General features: G+C 40.6%; 1 protein-coding gene across 1 annotated transcript in view; it reads right to left on the bottom strand.

The window, feature by feature from the left end:
• The window catches only part of RET (ret proto-oncogene), a 158,914-nt gene extending 135,199 nt beyond the window's left edge, over positions 1-23,715 (bottom strand). Inside the window, exon 1 of the mRNA XM_077453957.1 lies at positions 22,869-23,715. Within this exon, the coding sequence (XP_077310083.1) occupies positions 22,869-22,914 (46 nt within the window). The 5' untranslated portion in view covers positions 22,915-23,715. The remainder of the gene's footprint in view (positions 1-22,868) is intronic.
• Between the last annotated feature and the right edge of the window lie 1,075 nt (positions 23,716-24,790).

Here is a 24,790-nt window from a genome sequence, read left to right as displayed (position 1 = left end):
CCCCTTTCTATAATACAACAAACCCAGGGCCACTTTCGACACATTTTTGTCTGCTTCAATCAGGTTTTTCTTTTCCAAAAAAAAGTCTATAGGAATGCATAACCCACTTGAAGTTGGTCAAGTGTTGGTCAGAAGGAGGTCATCTCTAGCTCAAATGAACTCCGAATGATCTCAGAAGTGTGTCAAACTGTTGCCATTTACACAAGCCCAAACTCCTCAAATACAAGATCTATCACACATGAATTTCAACCTCTTGCTGAGAGGTTTGCTTCGTAGGTTGGAACTGGGAAAAAAAGAAAAGATCCCATAATTCACTATTCTTCTCCTAGTAAACTGTACTGTAATTTTATATTATGTGGTCGAAGGAATTGGCACAAGCACAATGGGGAAAGTAATAAAAGTTGTCTGAGACAATAGAGATGAGCTTGGGCATCCTGAGTCAAACTCTGAACTTCATTGAGCTACAGGCTGGTTCATTCCTGCTCCGCAGTTTACGTAAACAAAATGGCGGACTGAGGGGCAGAGGTGACCAGGCCCACAGTTCATTGCAGTAAAAGAAGAGCAGAAGTTTGGGTAGAAATACATTTTACATTTCTAACCTGTGTATAAAAAATGAATGAAACAATAGAAGCTAAATATTTGCCAAGGACAATGGCACCAGTTAAGAATTTTTCTCAGACAAATTTTAATACCCCCCCCCCCCTAAAATTTTAAGGTATGGGTTCTGCATATTCAACACAATGTGCTGTGGTTTTGTATATATTTTCTTTATAATGTCTTTATTAATGTTATAGAGTCTGGGATTAAAAGTACCATTTCAGCTTTTGCAGATGACACCAAGCTATGCAGTGTAGTATTATCCTTACAAGATGTCTTCACCTTACAAGACAACCTCAATGCACTGTTTAATTGGGCAACTAAGTGGCAAATGAGGTGTTGATAAATGTAAAGTTATGGACTTGGGGGTAAGAATATGCATGCATCATACATACTAGGGCGAGAGGTATGGACTCCAAAGAGAGAGAAAGATTATTTTGCCCCTGTACAAATCATTAGTAGGACCTCATCGTTTTGGGCATCAGTTCATAAAAATTATGTTGGGGAAGTGGAGAAAGTGCAGAGAAGGGTAAACAAACTGATAAGGGGCATGGAGGAGAAGGGTAACCAAACTGATAAGGGGCATGGAGGAGCTCAGCTATAAGGAAAGATTAGAGGAACTGAATTTGTTCTCTCTTGAGAAGATTAAGAAGGGATATGATCAAAATGTATAAATACATAAGGGATCCTTATAGTGATCCGGGTGTTGCTTTATTTACTTTAAAGGGGTTGTAAACTCTCGTAACCTTTAGTTATCTTTTAAGGTCATCACAGAGGACAAGGGGACACTCTTTAGGGGAAAAGAGATTTCCTTTCTAAATACAGAAAAGTTTCTTTACAGTAAGAGCTGTGAAAATGTGGAATATACTCCCTCTAGAGGAGGTTCTGGCCATCTCAGTAGACTGCTTTAAATGTACATAATATAACTCGGTACGAACATTTATAGGTAAGGTTGATCCAGAGAAAATCTGATTGCCTCTCGGGGGATCAAGAAGGATTTTTTTTTCCCCTGCTGTAAGCAACTTGGATCATGCTTTGCTGGGGGTTTTTGCCTTCCTCTGGATCAACTGTGGGTATAGAATTGTGTATATATTCTATACTATACTATATATGTTGGTTAGAAAACCTTCAATTGGTATTGTATAAGGTATTGCCTCAATCTAGATAATAGGAAATATGGTAGGGGCGGGCAACATCATCCTTGAATTTGGAATAGTGAAAAGTGGGTGTGTCAGGGGCTACTCCAAAAAATATGAATTTATTGAAAAAGAGAACATGATATAAAAGAAACTGAATACAACAATACATAAAGTGGTTATTGCATACAATAGATACATAGATACAAGGGATTATTTAAGTCAGAAATCACTAAGCCATTAACTGTATATAAGGTGGTACATGAAAGAAAATTCCTCATACACTCATATACCTTATTCAAAGGCAATACAGGACACTTATCATAGAAGTACAAAACTGGGTCGACAAGCAAGAGCACAAGCTCCATCAATCACAGGATAGCCTATATTTCATTGAGATACCAACATTTTATATAAGAGGACAAGTAATTCCCCTTGGTTGAAATCTAGCCATGTTCTTCACTAACACTTCTAGGAAGAAAAATATTTAAATACTGCTGAGGAATTTTCCGCTGGAAAATGTCCCTGTAAAGATAACTTCTCTGCAATATATATATATATATATATATATATATATATATATATACACATTATATTACCAAAAGTATTGAGACGCCTGCCTTTTGCACACATGAACTTTAATGGCATCCCAGTCTTAGTCCATAGGGTTCAATATTGAGTTGGCCCACCCTTTGCAGCTATAACCATTTCAACTCTTCTGGGAAGGCTGTCCACAAGGTTTAGGAATGTCTATGGGTATGTTTGACCATTCTTCCAGAAACGCATTTATGAGGTCAGGTACTGAAGTTGGACAAGAAGGCCTGGCTCACAGTCTCCGGTCTAATTCATCCCTAAGATGTTTATCAAGTTGAGATCATGACTCTGTGCACACTAGTCAAGTTCATCCACACCAAACTTGCAACCCTGTACCTATATGAAATGTTTGTCCTTTTTTTCACACAAATAGAGCTTTCTTTTGGTGGTATTTAATCACCGCTGGGTTTTTTATTTATTTTTTGCTATAAAAGAAAAAAGACTGAAAATTCTGTAAAATGATCAATTTTTCTTTGTTTCTGTTATAAAATTTAGCAAATTAGTAATCTTTCTACAAAAATTTTGGCCAAAACTTATACTACTACATATCTCTGGTAAAAATAAGTACAAATTGGTGTATATTATTTGGTCTTTGTGAAAGTTATAGAGTCCACAAGCTATGGCGCCAATATCTAAAAATTGATCACACCTGAAGTACTGACGGCCTATCTCATTTCTTAACCTCCCTGGTGGTATGATTCAGTCTGGAATTAGGTGCTGAAAGCGGTACAATTATTTTGCATGGAAATCTGGTGTTTTATTTTTTAGTCCTGTAATTCTTAGGAATAACGCTCTTAAATCTCTTCAAACCAGAGTCTAGCAGACATCCCGGGTATGATAAAGTTTATAATATAATAAAGAATAATAAAAATTATTCAATAATGTAATCAAATCCTAAAACACTGAAAAAGGGACACTTTTTTTGTTGCTGTGGACAATCTCCAAATTCCAGGCAGAAAAAACAGTATTTATAATATAAAAGTGCATGCAGGGCACTGGACAGACCACTAGGGACAAAGGGGGTATGTCATTTTTAATACAGTACTGTAATCTGTAAGATTACAGTGCTGTGTGTGTTTTGTGTGTTTTTACTTTTTTGAATTTGCCGCCGTTCTCCGCTCCTGTGCGCCGTAACGTCGCAAGGAACGGAGCACGGCGGCATTCGGCACTGTGAATCGAGAGGAGGACAGCTCGATCACACAGCGCGGGGGACATCGCTGGATCCAGGGGACAAGGTAAGTAACTCTCCCTGTGTCCTCCCCTGCATCCAGCGATGCGATCCCGAGTCTGGCTCGGGGTTACCGCTCCTACTAGTAAATTCCTAACCCGAGCCAGACTCTGGATTACCGCTAGGGAGGTTAAGACCCTAACATGCCAGAAAAGTACAAATACCCCCCAAATGGCCCCTTTTTGGAAAGAAGACATTCCAAAGTATTTAGTAAGAGGCATGGTGAGTTTTTTGAAGTTGTCATTTTTCCCACAATTCTTTGCAAAATCAAGATTTTTTTTCCTTTTTTTTTATTTTCACATAATTGTTACATTATCAAGTTATTTCTCACACACAGCATATGCATACAACAAATTTCACCCCAAAACACATTTTGCTATTACTCCTGAGTACGGCGATACCACATGCGTGAGACTTTTACACAGTGTGGCCACATACAGAGGCCCAACATGCAGGGAGCACCATCAGGCGATCTGGAGCACCCAGGCCAATTCTGACATTTCTTCCCTACATGTAAAAATCATAATTTATTTGCTCGAAAATTACATAGAACCCCAAAACATTATATATGTTTTTTTTAGCAAAGACCCTAGAGAATACAATGGTGGTTGTTGCAACTTTTTATCTCGCAAGGGATTTGCGCAGCAATTTTTTGAACGCGTTTAAAAAAAAAACTGTTCTGTGCTTTAAAGAAAAAAACAACAACATGTCACCCTTTAAAATTGCACACACTCGTGGAATGGCACCAAACTTCGCTACTTAAAAATCCCCATAGGCGACGCTTTACCATATTTTACTGGTTACATGTTTTGAGTTACAGAGGAGTTCTAGGGCCAAAATGATTGCTCTCATTCTAACATTCGCAGCGATACCTCACATGTGTGCTTTGAACACCGTTTTCATATGTGGGCGGGACTTACGTATGCATTCTCTTCTGCATGCGAGCACACGGGGACATGGACGCTTTAAAAAAATAAATTTTTTTTTATTGTTAATTTCACTTTATTTTAGTTTGACACCTTTTTCCCCCCAATTAATTTTTTGATCACTTTTATTCCTATTACAAGGAATGTAAACATCCCTTGTAATAGGAATATGGCATGACAGTTCCTCTTTACAGTGAGATATGGGGTCAATAAGACCCCACATCTCACCTCTATACTGGGAAGCCTGAAATAAAAAAAATAACAAAAAACGTTTCTGGCTTTGATCGTAGCGGTGAGTCAGTAGAAGCACTGGAAGGGCAACGGGGGGAACATCCCCTCTCGCCTCCCGTAAGAACGATCAAGTAGCGGAACAGCTGCTATGATCATTCTTATGGTGTAGGGAATCGCCGTCTGAAGAAGCTGATATCTGAATGATTCCTGTAGCTGCAGGCATCATTCAGATATCCCCACACAAAGTCAAGGATGTCATATGATGACCAGTGGGCGGGAAGTGGTTAAAACATTTTTTTAACACAAAGTTGTCCATTTATACAATATTTCTAACACATAGCATTTACATAGATTCTCCTGAGTATGGCGATACCACATGTGTGAGACTTCCACAGCCTGGCCACATACAGAGGCCGAGTACAGCCAAGTATGGCTAAGAATGGCTGAGCATGGCTGGGTATCACCGAGTATCACCGAGTATTGCAGGGTATCACCGAGTATTGCAGGGTATCACCCAGTATGGCTGGGTATTGCAGCGTATGGCTGGGTATTGCAGGGTATCACTGAGTATTGCAGGGTATCACGAGTATGGCTGGGTATCGCAGAATATGGCAGGGTATGACAGAGTATTGACAGGTATGGCAGGGTATGGCATTGTATTGCAGAGTATTACAGAGTATTGGCAGGGTATTACTGGATATTGCAGTGTATTGCTGGGTATTGCAGAGTATTGGCAGAGTATTGCTGGGTATTGCTGAGTATTGGCAGGGTATTGCTGGATATTGCAGAGTATTGGCAGGGCATTGCAGAGTATTGGCAGGTATTGCTGGGTATTGCAGAGTATTGGCAGGTATTGCTGGGTATTGCAGAGTATTGCTGGGTATTGCAGATTATTGCTGGGTATTGCAGAGTATTGCCAGGGTATTGTTGAGTATTGGCAGGGCATTGCAGAGTATTGGCAGGTATTGCTGGGTATTGCAGAGTAGAGGCAGGTATTGCTGGGTATTGCAGAGTATTGGCAGGGTATTGCAGAGCATTGGCAGGGCATTGCAGGGTTAATTGGCAGTCAGCAGCGATGTGGGCACTACAGATCCAGCCCACAGTGCTGCTGCCACTGATCTGTGCCCTCTCACTGAACTGATCGGTACAGAGAGGGGAGGGAGGAACCCGGCGTCATGCCATGACGTTTGTTTGCTTACAAGTGATCGCTCCGTCATTTGACAGAGCGATCACTTGGTAAACAGTCGCGATGAGCAGCCGTTTACCCTGATCTGGTCACGGGGGGCGCGTGAGAGCGGAACTCTGGGAGGACGTCAATGTACGTCCTCCCAGAGTTAAGCAACCGCCCTGTAGCCGTCATTCGGCTATGGGCCGGTTAACTGGTTAAAGGAGTACAGCCAAAGCTTGTTTGGCTATACTTCTCCTATGGATCACAGAAGTGCAGTTCATTTTGCACTCCTGTGTCCTGTTTTCAGTAGAGATCGGGCTGAAGTCCGCTCTTTGCTGATGTTACAGAGTCAGTCCAGGCTCAGGTGTCATCACGACAATGGAGTCAGTATCCACCCACATCCTTGGACTGGCAACCGGCTCAGGCTCTCAGCAAGCTGCTCCACAGCTCAGCGCTCCAGTGAGTGAGGAGGGGGCAAAGCAGAGAGCTGTGTTTGATTGATTGGTTCTCAGTGTTATAGGCACCGGGGGTAAGTATGAATAAAAAAAAACAAAAAAAAAAACACATACATCTTTTAATAGCTGCAAAGAATATAGATCCACTTTGCGTGTACTTAATGTCTTTGCAAACACATTTATTACTTTGTAAAAGTATCATTGACATCACCAATGCACAATCAAGTGCTGCACATGAGCCTGAGCAGAGAGCACACTATAGGAGGGGCCCATCAGGCTTCACCCACTACTGGGCTGCCTTCAGAAAACTACAGGAAGAGGCGGAGACAAGACCAGTGACCCAGCACAAAGAGAAAAAGGAGGTCTTAGCACAGGAACTTCCTGTAGAGAGGGGTCATGCTGGATCACTGCACAAATCTGTAAAAAAAATCACAAAGTACACCAAGTAAGAATACATATGCCTCATTTATTTAGACAATTCTTGTTTATCCTAACGTTCAGCTTTAAGAGATCTGCCACACAAACACTCAAAACAGCAGCTAGGTTAAACACATTACCACGACGAAAGCGTGAAAAAGCATGAATGCATAATTGTGTCCAGTAATCCAGTTACTAATGGGGAAGCTTTCATTCTTGATGGGCTAAGCATGACACAAAAAGACCATCAACAGTGAATACTCCCTCCATTAGTAATTGGATTATCACACAAAATTATGCCTAAGCACTTCCTTCACTTTCTTCTCTATGCAGAGACATGCAATATACTTCAACTAACTGAAGTAATTAACAGAAAAAGCAAGAAAAGCAGCAAAATAATCTGCACACTCAGCCATTGACTGCAATGGTCACAGAATCTCTAGTAAGAGACCCCACAGCACACACAAAGAGCGTGCATTACATATGTAGCAGCGGACACACATGCCAACAGAAAATCAGCTTTCTGGGTGTCATCCAAGATGAATCAGACACAGGACCAGTGACGGAAACCATCAATCTTTATCATGAAATAAATGCTATTGTCCATCTGGTGATTTGGTAAAATGCTGTCCAACTTTCTTTCTTTTTCACTAATAAGATGAACTATTGTAGGGTCTAGGTCATGGTTTTCTATTTAATTAGGTTTAAAGCAATGTCTTTATATCTGTGTTCGTGGCAAGGCATCATACAGTGTGTATTGGCATAACACATCTAGTTTTATTACATATCACACAAAATGTTTTCCATAGGTTATCATTATACAAATGTTAGAGATCACATTGGATACACAATAAATTACATGTCTACTTTTTGATTTGCTACCATTACTTGAATATATCCCATAATATAATTATGGCAGTGTCCCTTGTATGAATGGGGGAAGCAAATGATTTGGGTTACATGTGTTATGCTCTCTGATGTGCACTAATTACTCGCCACCATTTCTTTACTCTCTGGATGTCCAAATGAGCATTGCTGGAATAATGAGACATACAATGTGTATAGAAATAAGCCTAGAAAACAGGTTCTTTGGATGTTCCCCTGGTCAGAGCCAGTGCAATGAGACTTACAATGTCTATATAAATAATTCTGGAAAACATATTCTTTGGATGTTCACCTGGTCAGAGCCGGTACAAGCACACTTATAATGTCTATATATATGATTCTGGAAAGCATTCTCTTTGGATGCCCCCCGGTCAGAGCCGGTACAATGAGACTTACAATGTCTACAATGTTTATACAAATAATTCTGGAAAACGTATTCTTTGGATGTCCCCCTGATCAGAGTCGGTACAATGAGACTTACATTGTCTATATAAATAATTCTCAAAAACGTATTCTTTGGATGTCCCCCTGATCAGAGTCGGTACAATGAGACTTACATTGTCTATATAAATAATTCTCAAAAACGTATTCTTTGGATGTCCCCCTGATCAGAGTCGGTACAATGAGACTTACATTGTCTATATAAATAATTCTCAGAAACGTATTCTTTGGATGTCCCCCTGGTCCGAACTGGTACAATGAGATTTACAATGTCTATAAAATAAGTCTGGAAAACGTATTCTTTGGATGTCCCCCTGGTCAGAGTCGGTACAATGAGACTTACATTGTCTATATAAATAATTCTCAAAAACGTATTCTTTGGATGTCCCCCTGATCCGAACCGGTACAATGAGATTTACAATGTCATAAAATAAGTCCGGAAAACATATTCTTTGGATGTCCCCGTGTTCAGAGCGGGTACAAGGACACTTACAATGTGTACATGAATAATTCTAGTCAACAAATTCTCTGGAAGATTCCCTGGTCAGAGTCGGTACAATGAGACTTACATTGTCTATATAAATAATTCTCAAAAACGTATTCTTTGGATGTCCCCCTGGTCCGAACTGGTACAATGAGATTTACAATGTCTATAAAATAAGTCTGGAAAACGTATTCTTTGGATGTCCCCCTGTTCAGAGAGGGTACAAGGACACTTACAATGTGTATATGAATAATTCTAGTAAACATATTCTCTGGAAGATTCCCTGGTCAGAGTCGGTACAATGAGACTTAGAATGTTTATATAAATAATTCTAGAAAATAGTTTCTAGAATAAAATTCAAAATACTAACCACAACATACAAGGCCATCCACAACATCATCTTGTGCTACATCATCAACCTCATCTCTAGATATCGCCCAAATCGTCCTCTCCGCTCCTCCCCAGGCCCCCTACTCTCTAGCTACATGGTCACCTCCTCCCATGCTCCCCTCCAGGACTTCTCCAGAGCCTCTCCTATCCTCTGGAACTCCCTCCCCCAGTTTGTCCGGTCAGCCCCTACACTTTCCGCCTTTACGCGATCTCTGAAAACTCACGTATTCCAAGAAGCCTAACACACCTCCACCTAAGAATTGTACCCGAGTCACCTCCATCAGGTCATCCCCTGCACTATTACCAATTGTACCACCTCCCCCTCCCTTTAGATTGTAAGCTCCATGAGCAAGGCCCTCCTATCCCTTCTGTATTGAACTGTATTGTAATTGTACTGTTCCCTTTCTACATTGTAAAGCACTGCGTAAACTGTTGGTGCTATATAAATCCTGTAAAATAATAATAGTAAATTCACTTTGCACAGAAAATACCCAATCACATACAGAAAACAAACAACATGTATGCTTGCACATGATTAGATGACAGAAGTTAGCAAAGCTTCACCTCAATCACTTGCAAACTGAACAGTCTATTTGCATTTAGTAAATCAACCATAATGTATGTAGTAGAATTTTAGAAAATATAAACTCTGGGTGTTCACCTGACCATAACTTGCAAGCCTCCCAGCTTTCTGGGACCAGAAAGAGAGACCTTTTAGCACATAGTATGTAGGAAAAGGATACACCCCACAACTCCCCCAGGTTTACAGATCATATAAATGAACACACAAGTGCTTTTTCTCATCGCTATTTTTTTTTTTGTGCTAATTCTTTTAAAATAACAAATGCAATCATCTAGAGGTTGGACAAAATATTTAATGTAATACAACACTTCTGGTAGTTAAAATACTTCATTTTTTTTATAGCGGTCTATACATCAAACCAAAAAGAAGGGCAGCTGAGGAGAAAAGATGGGCAAGGGGATTTGGTTCCCAAAGTTGGGATCTATGAGCTTAAACAATGTGACTCACAGTGCATGTAAGGATAATTCTAGAAAACTAAATGTCCCCCTGACCAGAACTTGTACAAATAGGATTTCTTTGTCCGGGTATATCATTTTTGCAGTATGAATTAAGATAAAGGATAGAGCCAATGTATTTTGAGGGCCTAAAAAAGCTTAATTCACCAGGGCTAACAAAACAACAGAAATATGTATATAAATATATTAATATACTAATATACTATACTAAATATACTAATATTTATGCTGTTTTAGCCTGGATGAGGAGGGCATTTTTGAGGCCCCCAAAACGCATTGGATCATCCTTTAATTAATTGAATAGAATTCTTAGATCTTTATCTAAGATCTATTAAGGTACAACCCAAGAAAAACTGCAAACATCCCTTGTCATGGAAAAGCTGCCAGCTAAGAATCCAAACTCTCTGTCCAAATACCACCTTTAAATTCCCATACCAATAGTATAACCCCAGGGTTCTAGTGCCAATCTTCCAAGAGTTTGTGAAAAGACACTTACAATATGTATGTAATTAATTCTAGAAAACAGATTCTCTGGATGTTCACCTGGCACAGCAGGTACAACGAGCATCACAATATATTTATGAATCATTATAGAAAATAAAATAATGATAATCCTAATTGTAAGCATTCCTGTCCGATAATGCCTGCAGCTTATACATTGAACAAAGGAAGGCTGCAGTTAGCTTGTCCATCATTAGAAGGAGCCCAGCAGCCGCCCAATCCAGGGATCCCCTGCCGTCTGTCATGTCACAAGTGTCTCATGTCACTACTTTGCTGTCAGTTCACTTAGTCATTGAGCAGCTCCTTCTGTTTCATCAAGTAAATCCTTATCCCTAGTTCCAGAAACTAGCTGTAGTTGTGAAATAGCACAGTGTGTTCTATATGACATAAAACTATGCCCATGCTGCTTTCATGTCTGTAATTGCTCATCCTTATGCTGGCAAGCTGACCGTATTGTTCCTCCCTATAGAACTGCGGTGAAACGAATCGATGCTTCTTACCAAAAGGGACTCAGGATGACTGCTCCGAACCCTCGCTACATTGACCAGGACTTGGCGCACAAATACACTCACAAGCAGTTTAGTTAACCCCATCACTGCTAGATAAATGCACACATCTAGTTAATGTTACAGAAATTTTAAGTAACTTTAAAACACCAGCAAAAAACTAACATCTGCTCCACATTTAACGTACTCCTCAAAACACTTTTCCACCATATTCACCATTTTTCTACAAAATTAAAAGAAATAAAATGAGGTCTCATCTTTCTAAAGATACAAAGAATCTGTTCCACCTCCCCCTCCCTTGGTTTAAAGCAGTCCAATAGATTATAACCATGAATTTCTGGGAAAAGGAATCTACTGCATATAGTATGATGCTGCAGAAATAGGTATTAGCAATATCAGGAATGACGTCCAGTCTTTAAATTACACTATGATCTCGCTGTATTACTCATTTCTGATACCCATCCAGATACAACAAACCAAGATCCCAGAACTGCTACCGTCATTCAAAATGCAACTAGCTGTATTACCAGAGAATTGTACAGTTAGCAAACTTCAAGCCTCACAAAGGCTACACCTAATCATGTGCTGCTTTAGGATAAACTAGCAAACGTGAGCCTGTATGTGCACAGGAGGGGTCAGAGACAGAAGGAAATCTCTAACATGTGCAGGGGCGGACTGACCATTCGGGCACTCAGGCACTGTACCAGGGCCCCATGCCACCGAGGGGCTCCATCAGGGTTGCCAGCCTCAATAAAACCAGGGACAGTATGTAAAAATCTGTTTTTTTAAAGATCCCAAGATTATAGTTGCCCCATCTCTCCAGTACCTTTTCAGTGTGTGTATGTGTATTCTGTGTGTGTATATTGTGTGTCTGTGTGTGTATACTGTGTGGCCATAATCTATTGCCTGGGGGCCCCATAATCTCCTATTGCCTGGGGGCCCCATAATCTCCTATTGCCCGGGGACCCCATAATCTTCCCCTATAGCCCGGGGGCCCCATAATCTCCTATTGTCTGGGATCCCCATGAGTTGTCAGTCCACCCTGAACATGTGTAATTTGGAACATCATACAAAAGTTGACACTGATGAAGTCAGATGATCACAGGGCTATCCAAAAAAAGTATCTAAGAGGAAATGTAACACACCAAAACCCATTTTAATATGAGAATGCCACTTAAAGGAAACCTGGTACTGAGATCTATACAGAGGCTTTCATTACCAAACATCTTGTAAAAATGACAAGCTGCCTGGCTGTCTCTGGTTTAGAGCCACTAACCTGTAACATGCATGCAGCAAGTCAGGTTGGGGTGAAGTCAGCAAACTTGTACTGGATAAGTGAATTAGAAAGAGTTGAGTCTCCATGCAAGCTGGGCAATCAGTATTTTCAGAAAATAGTTTAACAGTGGCAGCCTTTGTATTTCTCTCAATATCGTTTTTCTTTAACAAACCCTATCAGACTAGGCACGCTAAAGCCCCACACACTAAAGCCCCATACACTGAAACACACGGCCTCCATCTTTTGTACAGTACACAACTGTTGCATAGACTTTTCTTACTTAAAGGCATCCTGATTGGCGCTTCATTTTGGCATTAATTTGCTTGGTCATTGGACCAATGGACCTTAAGCCCCATACACACTATCAGATTTTCTGCTGATTTTTCCATTCAGATTTACCAAAACCATATAATATGAGGTCAAACCTTAGGAGTTTCAATTTGTATGCAATCAAGCAGGCCCTTGTACTACATGGTTTTGTTAAATCTGAAGACAAAAATCAGCAGAAAATCTGATAGTGTATATGGGGCTTAAGGTCCATTGGTCCAAGGTCCAAGAAAATGAATGGCAAAATGAAGTGCCAATCAGGATGCCTTTAAGTAAGCAACAGTTGTGTACTGTACAAAAGATGGAGGCTGCATACCACTGATGTCACTTCTATCAAAGATCTTTATAAAATGATTGTCTATAAATCCACTTCATTAACGTGTTTCATCCTGCCAGGCTTGGTCGTATTAGTTGGTTGGGTGAAACGCATTAATAGGGTGGGTCTCATGGTGGGGATTCCAATTTGTACTATTTTGCCAAATAACAACCCTGGAAGGAAGTGACATCACCAGTGTGCGGCCTCTGTCTTTTGTATAGCACTCTTATGGAGCAAGAATGGTCTCCAGTGACCAACACTTGGTTCACGGTGAAGAACTGTACTCTAAAGCTTAGAACAGGGAGGATTTTGATGATCTGCTAATGGTTTTTCTGGGTATTTACGACTCCTGCTCCTACTATCCTGGGCAGCAAATTGCAACAGATTTGCAAAAGTCAGAGATAGATTGATCACTGTAGATGAGGCAGATTTTCATTCCATGCAGATGCACAATTATGAAGTGGGCAGTGGCAAGTTTTATTTTATATCAGTGCTGCTTTGGAGCAGCAGAGGGAGAAAACTTTAAAACAAAGCTAAACTCTTATGCTGCGTACACAAGACTGGACTTTTCGACAGACTTGATCAGCCGGACTTTCAAACAAACGGACTTGGCCACACACGATCACTCCAAAAGTCTGGTGGATTAGAATGTGATGACGTAGAAAAAGGAAGTTCATAGCCAGTAGCCAATAGCTGCCCTAGTGTCGGTTTTAGTCCGTCGGACTAGCACACAGACGACAGGATTTTTCGACCTGACTCGACTCAGTCGGAAAGATTTGAAGTAAGATTTATTTCTAGGTCCGCCGGACTTTTGGGGAGAAAAAGTCTGCTGGAGCCCACACACAATCGAATTGTCAGACGGATTCCAGTCCGCTGGACCAAGTCCGTCGAAAAGTCTGATCGTGTGTATGCGGCATTAGTGGATCCATGGGGGTGAGCAAAAGATATCGTCCTTTTGTTTTACCATTGTGCCACTGATAACAGTTTAAGCTGTCAGTTTGCATTTCATGAATATGCTTCCTCATGGGAGACATGTTTGCCATTTTAACGTTGGATTTAGCAAGGACGTTAAACATATGCTAACTGGATTTAGAAGGCTCCCATTTAGTAATATTATACTAAATCTGGATCCATGTCCTTGGACTACACTTATCTTCAGTTAAATCTCAGCCCCCCAATAGAGATGCTGACATTATAAGCATCAAACTTTTGTCTCATAGGAAACACGAGGAATGGCTTTGCTAATAATTTACAGACATAACTAATTCCTATTAATGTACACACAGGCTGCACTTGCTAAATATGTACAACAAGGTCAAATAACAGAGAAAAAAGGGAAAAAATAACCATTTAAAACCCAGAAGAGTGCTTCATATTGACTACAAAGCACACAAAGGATAGATTTCTAGTACAGAAACACCAAAATGTTGAACCATTATAATTAACTTCAGCTCAATACAGAATTTTTACTCTGCCAACACATATGTTGTATTAGATAGTAATTATCTAGTTTACATGTTGGAACGATTGAAGCAAACCCTGACAACAGATTCTAAAGTGTCTGCAAATACAGCTTTACTAATTACTACACTATTTATATTTTATCACACATCAATGCAATCCTGCAGCCAAACAGAAGGACAAACAGCTGTTGGTAAAATACATAACTGTTCTCCCCCCCCCCCCAACTAGAATTATCCAAAATTTGAATTGGCCTTTAAAGGATCTGACAGATACGGGTAAGTCGCTCATAGAATTTGGGGACTCTTGTAGTGAGATCTCCCTCTGATCTCTCCTTCTTCCCTTTCCCTCTTTGGAGTCTGTAAGAGCAGCAAGGATGTGGAATTCCCTTCCACAGGTGGTGGTCTCAGCAGGGGGCATCGATAGTTTCAAGAAACTATTAGATAACGACCACAACATACAGGGATATACAATGTAATACTGACATATACCTAGGTGTGATGGACTTGATGGACTTGTGTCTTTTTTCAACCTCACCTACTATCTATGTCTTACTCCTAGTGTTGCAGATATGGGTGGGTCTGTCATAAAATTAGGGGATTTTAGAGATCTCCCTCTGATCTCCGATTCTTCCCTCTCCATCTTTTTTCCCCAAGACTGAATTATCAGTTTTGAGTAGTCAGATCCTTCAAACATTGCCTATCTTATTTATTTTGGTGTGCAAAGTGCAGTAACCCATCTAACATTAGTATAATGCAGAATTGTAAATGCCGAGGCTCTCTGCCTTATTAATAAAGCATTATTATGCTTATTACATAGTTACATAGTTAGTAAGGTTGAATAAAGACACTAGTCCATCCAGTTCAACTGGATGGACTAGTGTCTTTATTCAACCTTACTAACTATGAGACTACTATAACTACTAGAGTGAGTGTCTACAATTGTCCCTATCCTTGTACACTGCACACTCACATCGGTCCCTACCCTCAAGGAGCCCACAATCCAAAGTCCCCATTCATATACTATGGCTAATTTTGGACAGAAGCCAATTAACCTACCTGCGTGTCTTTGGAGTGTGGCAGGAAACCGGAGTACCCAGAGGAAACCCACCCAGGCACAGGGAGAACATGCAAACTCCAGGCAGGTAGTGCCGTGGTTTGGGATTCCAACCAGCGACCCTTTTTACTGCTAGGTGAGAGTGCTAACCACTACACCACTGTGCCGCCCATAATAATAAAGCATTGTTAATAATAATAATAATAATAATAATGAATTAATAAAGCATTTAATAAGTTAAATCATAGAATATATTATGGAAGTAGCAAGTAGACATCTAGCAGAACAGAGCTTAAAGTCTTCCATCTTCCAAGTCTCTTGACTTAATGGCCAGCACACACGTTGGTTTTCCATCAACCTCTATCACATGGATGCTGCGCAATGTTTTGTATAATACTGTAGCAAACACATATTGCTGTAACTGCTGCTGTAACACAGGCCACATAAAAATTAGCCAGTGAATTGGCTTCAGAACATTAAAGTGCCTCTGTAATGAAATCATTTCTGTAATGAGCATTTGCTGCAGGAAGAGGACAGAAGTCTCTTTCCAGGGAACATAAAATTAATTTCAAACGATAAAATTATGATGCAGGGTAAAATGAAAGTCAACTCAAAGAAAAACTGAGATTGAAGTGATTTCCACTGACTTGAATACATAAAGCGCAGACGCACTAAATAACTTGAATCTGTTTGACGTCCATGCAGAAGGGGAATAGGTTTAGCTCAACAAAAAGACTCATAACAAAACTAGCCCCGTAAACACTATCAGTTTTTCTGCTGAGTTTTTCCATCAGGTTCACCAAAACCATGTAGTAAAAGGGCCTACCTGATTGCATACAAATTTAAACCCCTAAGGTTTGACCTCATATTATATGGTTCTGGTAAATCTGAAGGACAAACTCAGCAGAAAAACTGATAGTGTGTATGGGGCTTTACTTGACACATATCTACAGACAGACATAAAGTATCACTTTGACTTCTGGAACCGGCTTACAAATCAATTTCTTAGAAGAATACAAAAAGAAATGGGTGCGTGATCCCTTAGTAACTGCTCAGCATTCATCAGTCTACAGAAGGCAGAACAATGGCGGTTGTAGGTCACTGCACTTGGTGACCTGCCTCATTCATATAACCCAACTAGAACTGCTATTGTTAATAACAGGGATATGGCACTTTATCAATCTGGACATACACACCACAAACAAATGATTCAATCTACTAGATTTAAGTTGCAAGAATTTATGTAGGGTCAGACGAGATCAAAAGCAATCATAAAAATAGATGAAGTTGCACAGAACAGTCAAGGTTATTTACTAAAACTGGAGAGCGCAACATTTTATTACCGAAACTTAATTGAACAAGCTGAACAATCCGCACCAGATTTTGAGTGCATCAGTTTTAGCAAATCTACCCCAGTGTTTGGATGAGCTAGAAAGGTTTTCATGAAATCCAAGTCAGGGATAACAAGTATGGTATGACTACAATTAGAAATATTCCTCCTTGTTATGCCCTGTACACACGGTCGGACTTTCCGATGAAAAATGTGCGATCGGATCTTGTTGTCGGGAAATCCGATCGTGTGTGGGCTCCATCTGACTTTTTCCGTCGGAATTTCCGACACACAAAGTTTGAGAGCAGGATCTAAAATTTTCCGACAACAAAATCTGATCGTTTAAATTCCGATCGTGTGTAGACAATTCTGACAGACAAAGTGCCACGCATGCTCAGAATAAATTACGAGATGAAAGCTATTGGCTACTGCCCTCTTTATAGTCCCATTGTATGTGCTGTACGTCACCGTGTTCTAAACGATCAGATTTTCCGACAACTTTGTGCGACCGTGTGTATACAAGAAAAGTTTGGGCCAAAATCCGTCAGAAAAAATCCAATGAATTTTGTTGTCGGAATGTCCAACTGTGTGTATGGGGCATTACTGTTAAAGGGGTTCTACAGTCAGGGTTTGTGGGGTTCAGTCCTTTTATATACCATCACCATCTGAATGTATGTGCTGGTTTGAATCCCACCCATGACACTTACATGGAGTTTAAACGTCCTGTGGTTTCCTCCCACACTCCAGACATGGTGTTAGGTTAATTGTTTCCTTTCTAAATTGGCTCTAGTATGTGTATATATATATGCATGTGATATAGAGACCTTAGATTGTAAGCTCCGCAACGTCTTAGACTGATGTGAGTGTGCAATGACATACCCATGACACTTACATGGAGTTTGAACTTCCTTCCTGTGGGTACTCTGGTTTCCTCCCACACTCTAGAAATGTTGGTTAATTGCTTCCTCTCTAAATTGGCCCTAGTATGTGTATATATGCATGTGATATAGAGACCTAAGATTGTGAGCTTCGCAACGTCAGGGACTGATGTGAGTGTGCAATGACATAGCGCTCAACTGGGCCTGATTTGGAGCAAAGTGGGAAACAATTAACCTACCAACATGTCTGGAGCGTGGGAGGAAACCAGAGTACCCAGAGGAAAAAGCATTTAAAAGCACCCATATTGCTGCGCTTCCAAATCGCTTTTCAGTCGCTTCAGCAGTGCTGGCCATTCATTTTAATGGGAAGGGCGTTTTGGGAGCGCTAAAACACCCGAAAACATCCTCAGCGTGAAAGGGGTCTCATAGTGGTAAAAAAAGCACTTGTGGGTTTAACCAATCTACTTTTTTTATAATTCTCCTTTAAGAGGGCGTGGCAGGGGGTGAGTCCTATGCCTACATACTTTGGAAAAAGTTGGAAGGTACGCAGTGGAGGAGATACAGGTATACCCCACTTTTAAGTACACAATGGGGTTTATTTACTAAAGCTGGAAAGTGCAAAATCAGGCTCCCTTCTGCATAGAAACCAATGAGCTTCTGGGTTTTATTACCAAAGCTTAATTGAACAATATGAGGTTAGAAGCTCATTGGTTTCTATACAGAAGTGAGCCTGATTTTGCACTTTCCAGCTTTAGTAAATACAGGCATACCCCACTTTTAAATACACAATAGGGTTTATTTACTAAAGCTGGAAAGTGCAAAATCAGGCTCACTTCTGCATAGAAACCAATGAGCTTCTAACCCCAGCTTGTTCATTTAAGCTTTGGTAATAAAACCTGGAAGCTCATTGGTTTCTATGCAGAAGTGAGCCTGATTTTGCACTTTCCAGCTTTAGTAAATAAACCCCATGGTGTACTTAAAAGTGGGGTGTGCCTGTATACTAAAACCGGCACACTCAGGATCTGGTGCAGCTGTGCATGGTAGCCAATCAGCTTCTAACTTCAGCTTGTACAATTACGTTTTAATAATAAAACCTGGAAGCTGATTGGTTTCTGTGCAGAGCTGCACCAGATTTTACACTTCCATTTTTATTAAATCCCCCCCCCCCCAATATGTAGGTATGTAAAGTGCTGCATAAATTGCCAGCGCCCTATAAATATCTGTGATAAATAATACATGTGCTCAGTCAGTAGCCTACGGTTACATTATGTGACTTCCTTGTTATTGTTATTTTTGCTGTTATTATGTTTTTTTTTGTGAAACAATAAACATTTTAATGAATAAAAATAACAATAAACATTTTAATAAATTAAAATGAATAAAACAAAAATAATACATGTGCTAGGAAGCCTAAGGCCCTGTGCGTTTTTTGAGTGTTTTCGGTGTGTTTTTTATGAAAAAACGCACATTATCAATGATAACGAAGTCAAAACGCATGTAAAACGCACCCCACAGATGTTAAAAACTGGATTTGTGGCTGGCTCAATAAAGAGTTTTCCTGTATTGTAGAAACAGAAATATTTTAATATATTTGTACTACAAAGGAATAAATATTGTTCTATCAAACAATAAATACGTTTTATTATTATTGGACATCTATGCGTCCACACTGCAGGGCTCTGCCTGTCGTTGCTTCTCACTTATTCCGCACGCTTGTATTCAACAGCCCTGATTTGTATCACCTGTAGGCTTGAAATTTATGAGCAAACACTGACATATGGAGATAAGAACTATGCCACAGGCTCCTGTTTACATTAGTGGAAGAGGCAGCTGCTTGGATCCTTATCAGACCTGCTTGCAGCAGCAAGTCACCTGCATGCTACTCCTTGTGCGTCACAACGCATGGAAAAGGGACGCCCAGCGCTGAACTGACCCTGCACCTACTGTTACACCAATCACAATACCTTTCTGTCATCATGTTATATTATTTTACCTAACCAAACCTTGAGAAATACAAGAAAATAAAGCTGATTTATTGACACTGGAGATAGGGAAATAAGCACAAAAAAATGCAACTTTCCCCCCATAGCAATAAATAAGATCCTACTTGTCATGTAGCGAAAAAAAAAATTTGCCGAATGGTTACAATGATATCCTTGTTGTAAAATGTGTAAATGTTGTGTGTCTGGGATACCTCATTACCAATAATATTTATTAAATACTATGTAATAGTTCCTTTTGTAGAATATAATAATATAGGGCAGCTGTTGCAAAACTACAAGTCCCGCCATGCCTCTACCTCTGGGTGTCACTCTTGTGGTTGTCAGAGTCTTGCTATGCCTCATGGGACTTGTAGTTCTGCAACAGCTGGAGGTCCTCTAATTGCACATCCCTGATATAGGGATTAGCGATGAGACTTTTTATACTGGTTGTTAGTCACCTTGTTCTTTTATGCTTCCTCTGCCTTTTACATATATATATATAGTGTTACATAGTTTATAAGGGTGAAAAAAAGACACAGGTCCACCCAGTTCAACCTGTTTGTGTGTGATTTGTATCCTAGAACAATTCTCATAGCCCCTTCTGCTTCCTGAGGTTTATTTTATTTTTTTTATGTTAAGTTGCCAACACTTTCAGCTGGTACCACTTCCCAGCGAAGGAAATTCACCTTTTACTGCTCTAACCGTAAAGAACCCTTTGTGCAATCTAAGGTTAAAAAGCTCAAATTGTGGCAGTGGGGTTGATTTACTAACACTGAAAAATGCAAAAACTGGTTTAGCTGCGCATGGTAGCCAATCAGCTTCTAAATTCAGCTTGTTCAATTAAGCTTTGACAAAAAACAAAAAAAACAAGATGAAAGTTAATTGGCTGTCATGCACAGCTGCACCAGGTTTTGCACTTTCCAGTTTTAGTAAATCAACCCCAATGTGTCCTCTTTAGGAAAGTATCCTTTGAGCTCAAGAAGAAAAACTCTTGTTCTGGCCCTTTCTATAAGGCATTGTCCACTGCTAACCAGTTTTTTTTTGTCCGCTGCTAACCAGCTATTAAATGAGATATTCACACAAGATACTTCAAGAGTCTGTACAAGCCTAAACAAACAAGACTGGTAATAACCACAACCTGTTGTCTTATATAGCTGTCCTGCTGTCAAATCAAGGTCTTTCTCACTGCCCAGAGGTCACTGATAAGCTGTACAATGTTAAAATAAAATTATTTTTTTAGTCCACTTTGTAAAATGTGACATTTTAAAGGCTAGCAGAGAAGCTATTAAAATGGTTATTATTTATGCTGTTCCCTTATGCTTGAACAGGCTTATGAAGTATCTGTTGTACTCATAGTGAAGTGAATTGCTATTAGAAGACTATGTCTGCAGCTGGCCAGGGAACAGATTAAATAACCTTTTAAATATTTACATTACATTTTTGGTCAATAGGAAGAATCCCCCTCCTTACAGATATCTAGATTGTAAGCTCTAACGAGCAGGGCCCTCTGATTCTTCTTGTATTGAACTGTATTGGAATCGTACTGTCTGCCCTCATGTTGTAAAGCGCTGTGCAAACTGTTGGCGCTATATAAATCCTGAATAATAATAATAATAATAGCTAAAAAGATCATTGGTGTCAGTGGTTACTTTTCTGAGAGGCGGAAAGTGCTCATTCATTCCTAAAAAACTCTGGAGGAACCTTGGTTGGGAAAGGTTTTAAGATGATTATCATTCATGTTGTCTCCTTATGCTTGCACAGGCTTTTGAAGTATCTGCTGTAAATGATATTGAGACTTTGTTTGCAGCTGGCCAGGGAAACCCATTAAATTAGGCACTCGCATTAAGTACTGAATACTTCAAGAGTCTGTTTACGCCTAAAGACAACAACATAGATAATAATCTGCAATGTTATTAGGCTATTTTGCTTTATACTGGTATATTAGTTAATGTCTGCAGAATTAAATTCTTCTTTCTAGTCCTTTTTGTAAAATCTAATACTTTAAAGCCGCCTCTCCCAAGTTTTTTAACATGGAGGAACCCCTGAAATAAATGTCTGGTTCCAGGGAACCCCTGCTAATAATTACTGTATCTAAAAATTACAGTAGTCCAGTGTGATGGTCAGTAGAAAGAATGCGTCATACATTTAGGGTAATTGGGAAGAATCCCCCCTTACAGTCAGCTAAAAAGATCATTGGTGTCAGAGATTCCTTATATGAGAGGCAGACATTTCTCATTGCCCAAGGAACCCCAACAGCCTCTAGAGGAACCCCAACAGCCTCTGGATGAAACCCAGCAACCTCTAGAGGAACCCCAACAGCCTCTAGACTAGAGGGACACCAACAGCCTCTGGAGGAACCCCAAGCACCTCTGGAGGAAACCCAACAACCTCTAGAGGAAACCCAACAACCTCTAGAGGAAACCCCAACAACCTCTAGGAACCCCAACAGCCTCTAGACTAGAGGAACCCCAGCAGCCTCTGAAGGAACCCTGGTTGGGAACTGCTGCATCAGAGATTAGCAGAGGGACTTTTAATATGCTTATTATTTAGGTTGTTCCCTTATGCTGGTATAGGCTTTTGAAGAATCCGCTAATGAAATACGAATGGAAGACTTTGTAAATTAGTAAATCACACTCAGTACAATGATTACTTCAAGAGTCTGTACAAGCCCAACAACACAAGAAATAAGCACAATCTGCGACATTATTGGGTTGTCATATTTTAAATTGCCACCCAGCTATTGATAATGTGTGTAGGACAAAATTCTTCTTTCTAGTCCTTTTTGTAGAATCTGATACTTTTCCTTCTCCTAGTTTTTAGGGTGGAGGAACCCTTCAAAGAACTTTCTGGTTTCAGGGAACCCCTGATAATGACTATCTACAGCCTGTGGTACATTAGTGCCACGATCAATAGGAAGAATTCTTCTTAGATTTGTGGTCATGGGGAAGAATCCCTCCCTTACATACAGCCAAAAAGATCATTGGTATCAGTGGTTACTTATCTGAAAGGAAGAAATTGCTCATTGCTCAAGGAACCCTTTGAAACCTCTGGATGAATCCTAGGCTGTTTAAAGATTAGCAAAATAATTATTCCTTTAACAGCAACGATTAAAATAGTTATAATCTGCAATGTTATACAGCTTGTATTCCTTATATATTAAAAAAAAACTTTCCTTAAAGGGATGTTTCACTGTAGATACATCGTGCTAAAGGCTGAGCCCCTAATCAGTATAAAGCAGAACTTACCATGAGCCAGGCAGAGGATGCACAGTGCCCACCTGACAGATGCCATGGTGGGCTGACACTGTCTGCTCTATAGGAGGTAGAAAGTTGCCCCTCTGCAATAATAATCCACTTCTAATGTCTCCAGGGCGTGTCTGGAAGAAGAAGAAGAAGTCTGAGCTGGGCTGCCAAGCTGCTAATCCCTCAGCCAGACTGGTCCATGCTGTCCGGTGCCTGCTGCTGTCCAGTGATACAAGGGTGGTGCAGGTGGTGCAGCTGACAGCTGGCACAAGTCTAGTTCATCTGAGCCCAGTAGCTGGAGAGTGCTCAGCATGCAGCAGGGCTCCGCACTGCCTCTTGTCATTGATCATGCTGCATGTCCCTGTCTGGCTGCTTTTGGGAAATGGATCAGGAGGAGACAAGACCCCCCTCCTTGTGATCACACAACTCTCTGATCGCACAATGAAATCCACCCAAGGAAAAAAAAAAAAAAAAAAGAAAAGTTGCTGCAGAAGGAACTCAGTCCTGATCAATCACATCCTCCAAAAAAATGGGACCACCACACCTTAACTGTGTAGGGGCTGGAAGGAGCCCATCCTAAAGTAGAGTATTGTGTAGAGAGGAATAAAGGGAAAGTTCTAAGGTGAGCTGTAGATGGGGAGAAGATAATGACATGGGAAGGATGTAGTATTTGTATCCTGTGATGGGGGTCCAGGGATGATGATGATGATGATGATGATGATGCTGTCTCCCAGCTGGGTGGATCGTTCTCCTCTGGAGGAGCTGAGTACTAATGAAGAAGACAGCAGCAAATGGGCACTCAGCTACACCCAGTTTAATTAATAAACTGCAGCCAGGAGCAAGCCAGGAGAAGGAAGGGAGGGGGAGAGCACTCACACATGTACTGTGCTGGAGTGAAAAGGGCAAAAGGAAGGAGCAGACACAGCCATCAAATGCAATCAGCCAGAAAATGCATTGCCAAAGCCGCAGGCTGCCTGGATTGGTTAGGGTTAACCCCTCGCCTGCCAGGAGCAAGGACTGGACTACAGAACAAAGTCTAAGCACCTAACTAACCAATATAGAGACCTGTCTGATTTGTACCACCTTTTGTGCTTCAGGATTGAAATGTATTGTCGGAAAATATTCATAACACCTTGGAGTATGGGAAGAGTTTTGTGTTTGCTGCTCTTAAGGTGGCCATCCGTGCTTTGATTGTTTTTTTAATCCGATTAATGCAGGATTTGCGCAGAAAGCCCTCGTTCCCCTTTTTTGCGTCATCTAATGCGAATTGACAGGTCAAAATCGCATGACAAGTTGCAGCCTATTGCAGGTGTCATGTCAAATAGTGTCCCCCGTCGGATAGTGTCCGCTGTGTACTGCGCAGTACACAGGACAAGCAGATTCTGAAAATATCCGAAGATGAACGGCGCCTGCGCCATGAGTCCAGGTTCAAGCCCCACCATCCACATAGAGTTAGAATAAAAAGAGGTGAGCGAAGCGAGGCCGTGCCCGAAGCTCTAATATGTGCAGCCCTATGTCCACTTGGATGGTGGGGCTTGCACCTGGACTCACGGCGCAGGCGCCGTTCATCTTCAGAGACTTTCCGAATCTCCTTGCGCTCCATACTGTGCAAGCGCTGAGCCTGAGCAGTACACAGTGGACACTATTCGATAGGCGGACATTTTTGAACAGAACACCGGCAATGGCACTGTTCTAATGGCACTTTGCGGTGCCACACAGATTTGCACAAGTAGTTCCTGCACTGCTTTTGTCGATTTAAGGTGAGACTTCAATAGACATCTGTGCATTCAGCCGCACAGAAGTCTTTCAAGTCGCACAGATAGGCGGCTTTGAAATTGTGCAATTTCAGAGGAAGTCACACAATTTCAAAGCTGCATTCAGCCCTAGGTTCACACTGAAGTGATTTGACATGTCAAATCGCATTC

This window comes from Lithobates pipiens, unplaced genomic scaffold (genome assembly GCF_037356315.1).
Source record: "Lithobates pipiens isolate NorthernLeopardFrog02 unplaced genomic scaffold, aLitPip1_a1.2 Scaffold_25, whole genome shotgun sequence".
Taxonomy (NCBI): domain Eukaryota; kingdom Metazoa; phylum Chordata; class Amphibia; order Anura; family Ranidae; genus Lithobates; species Lithobates pipiens.
This window is presented reverse-complemented; position numbering and strand designations above follow the sequence as displayed.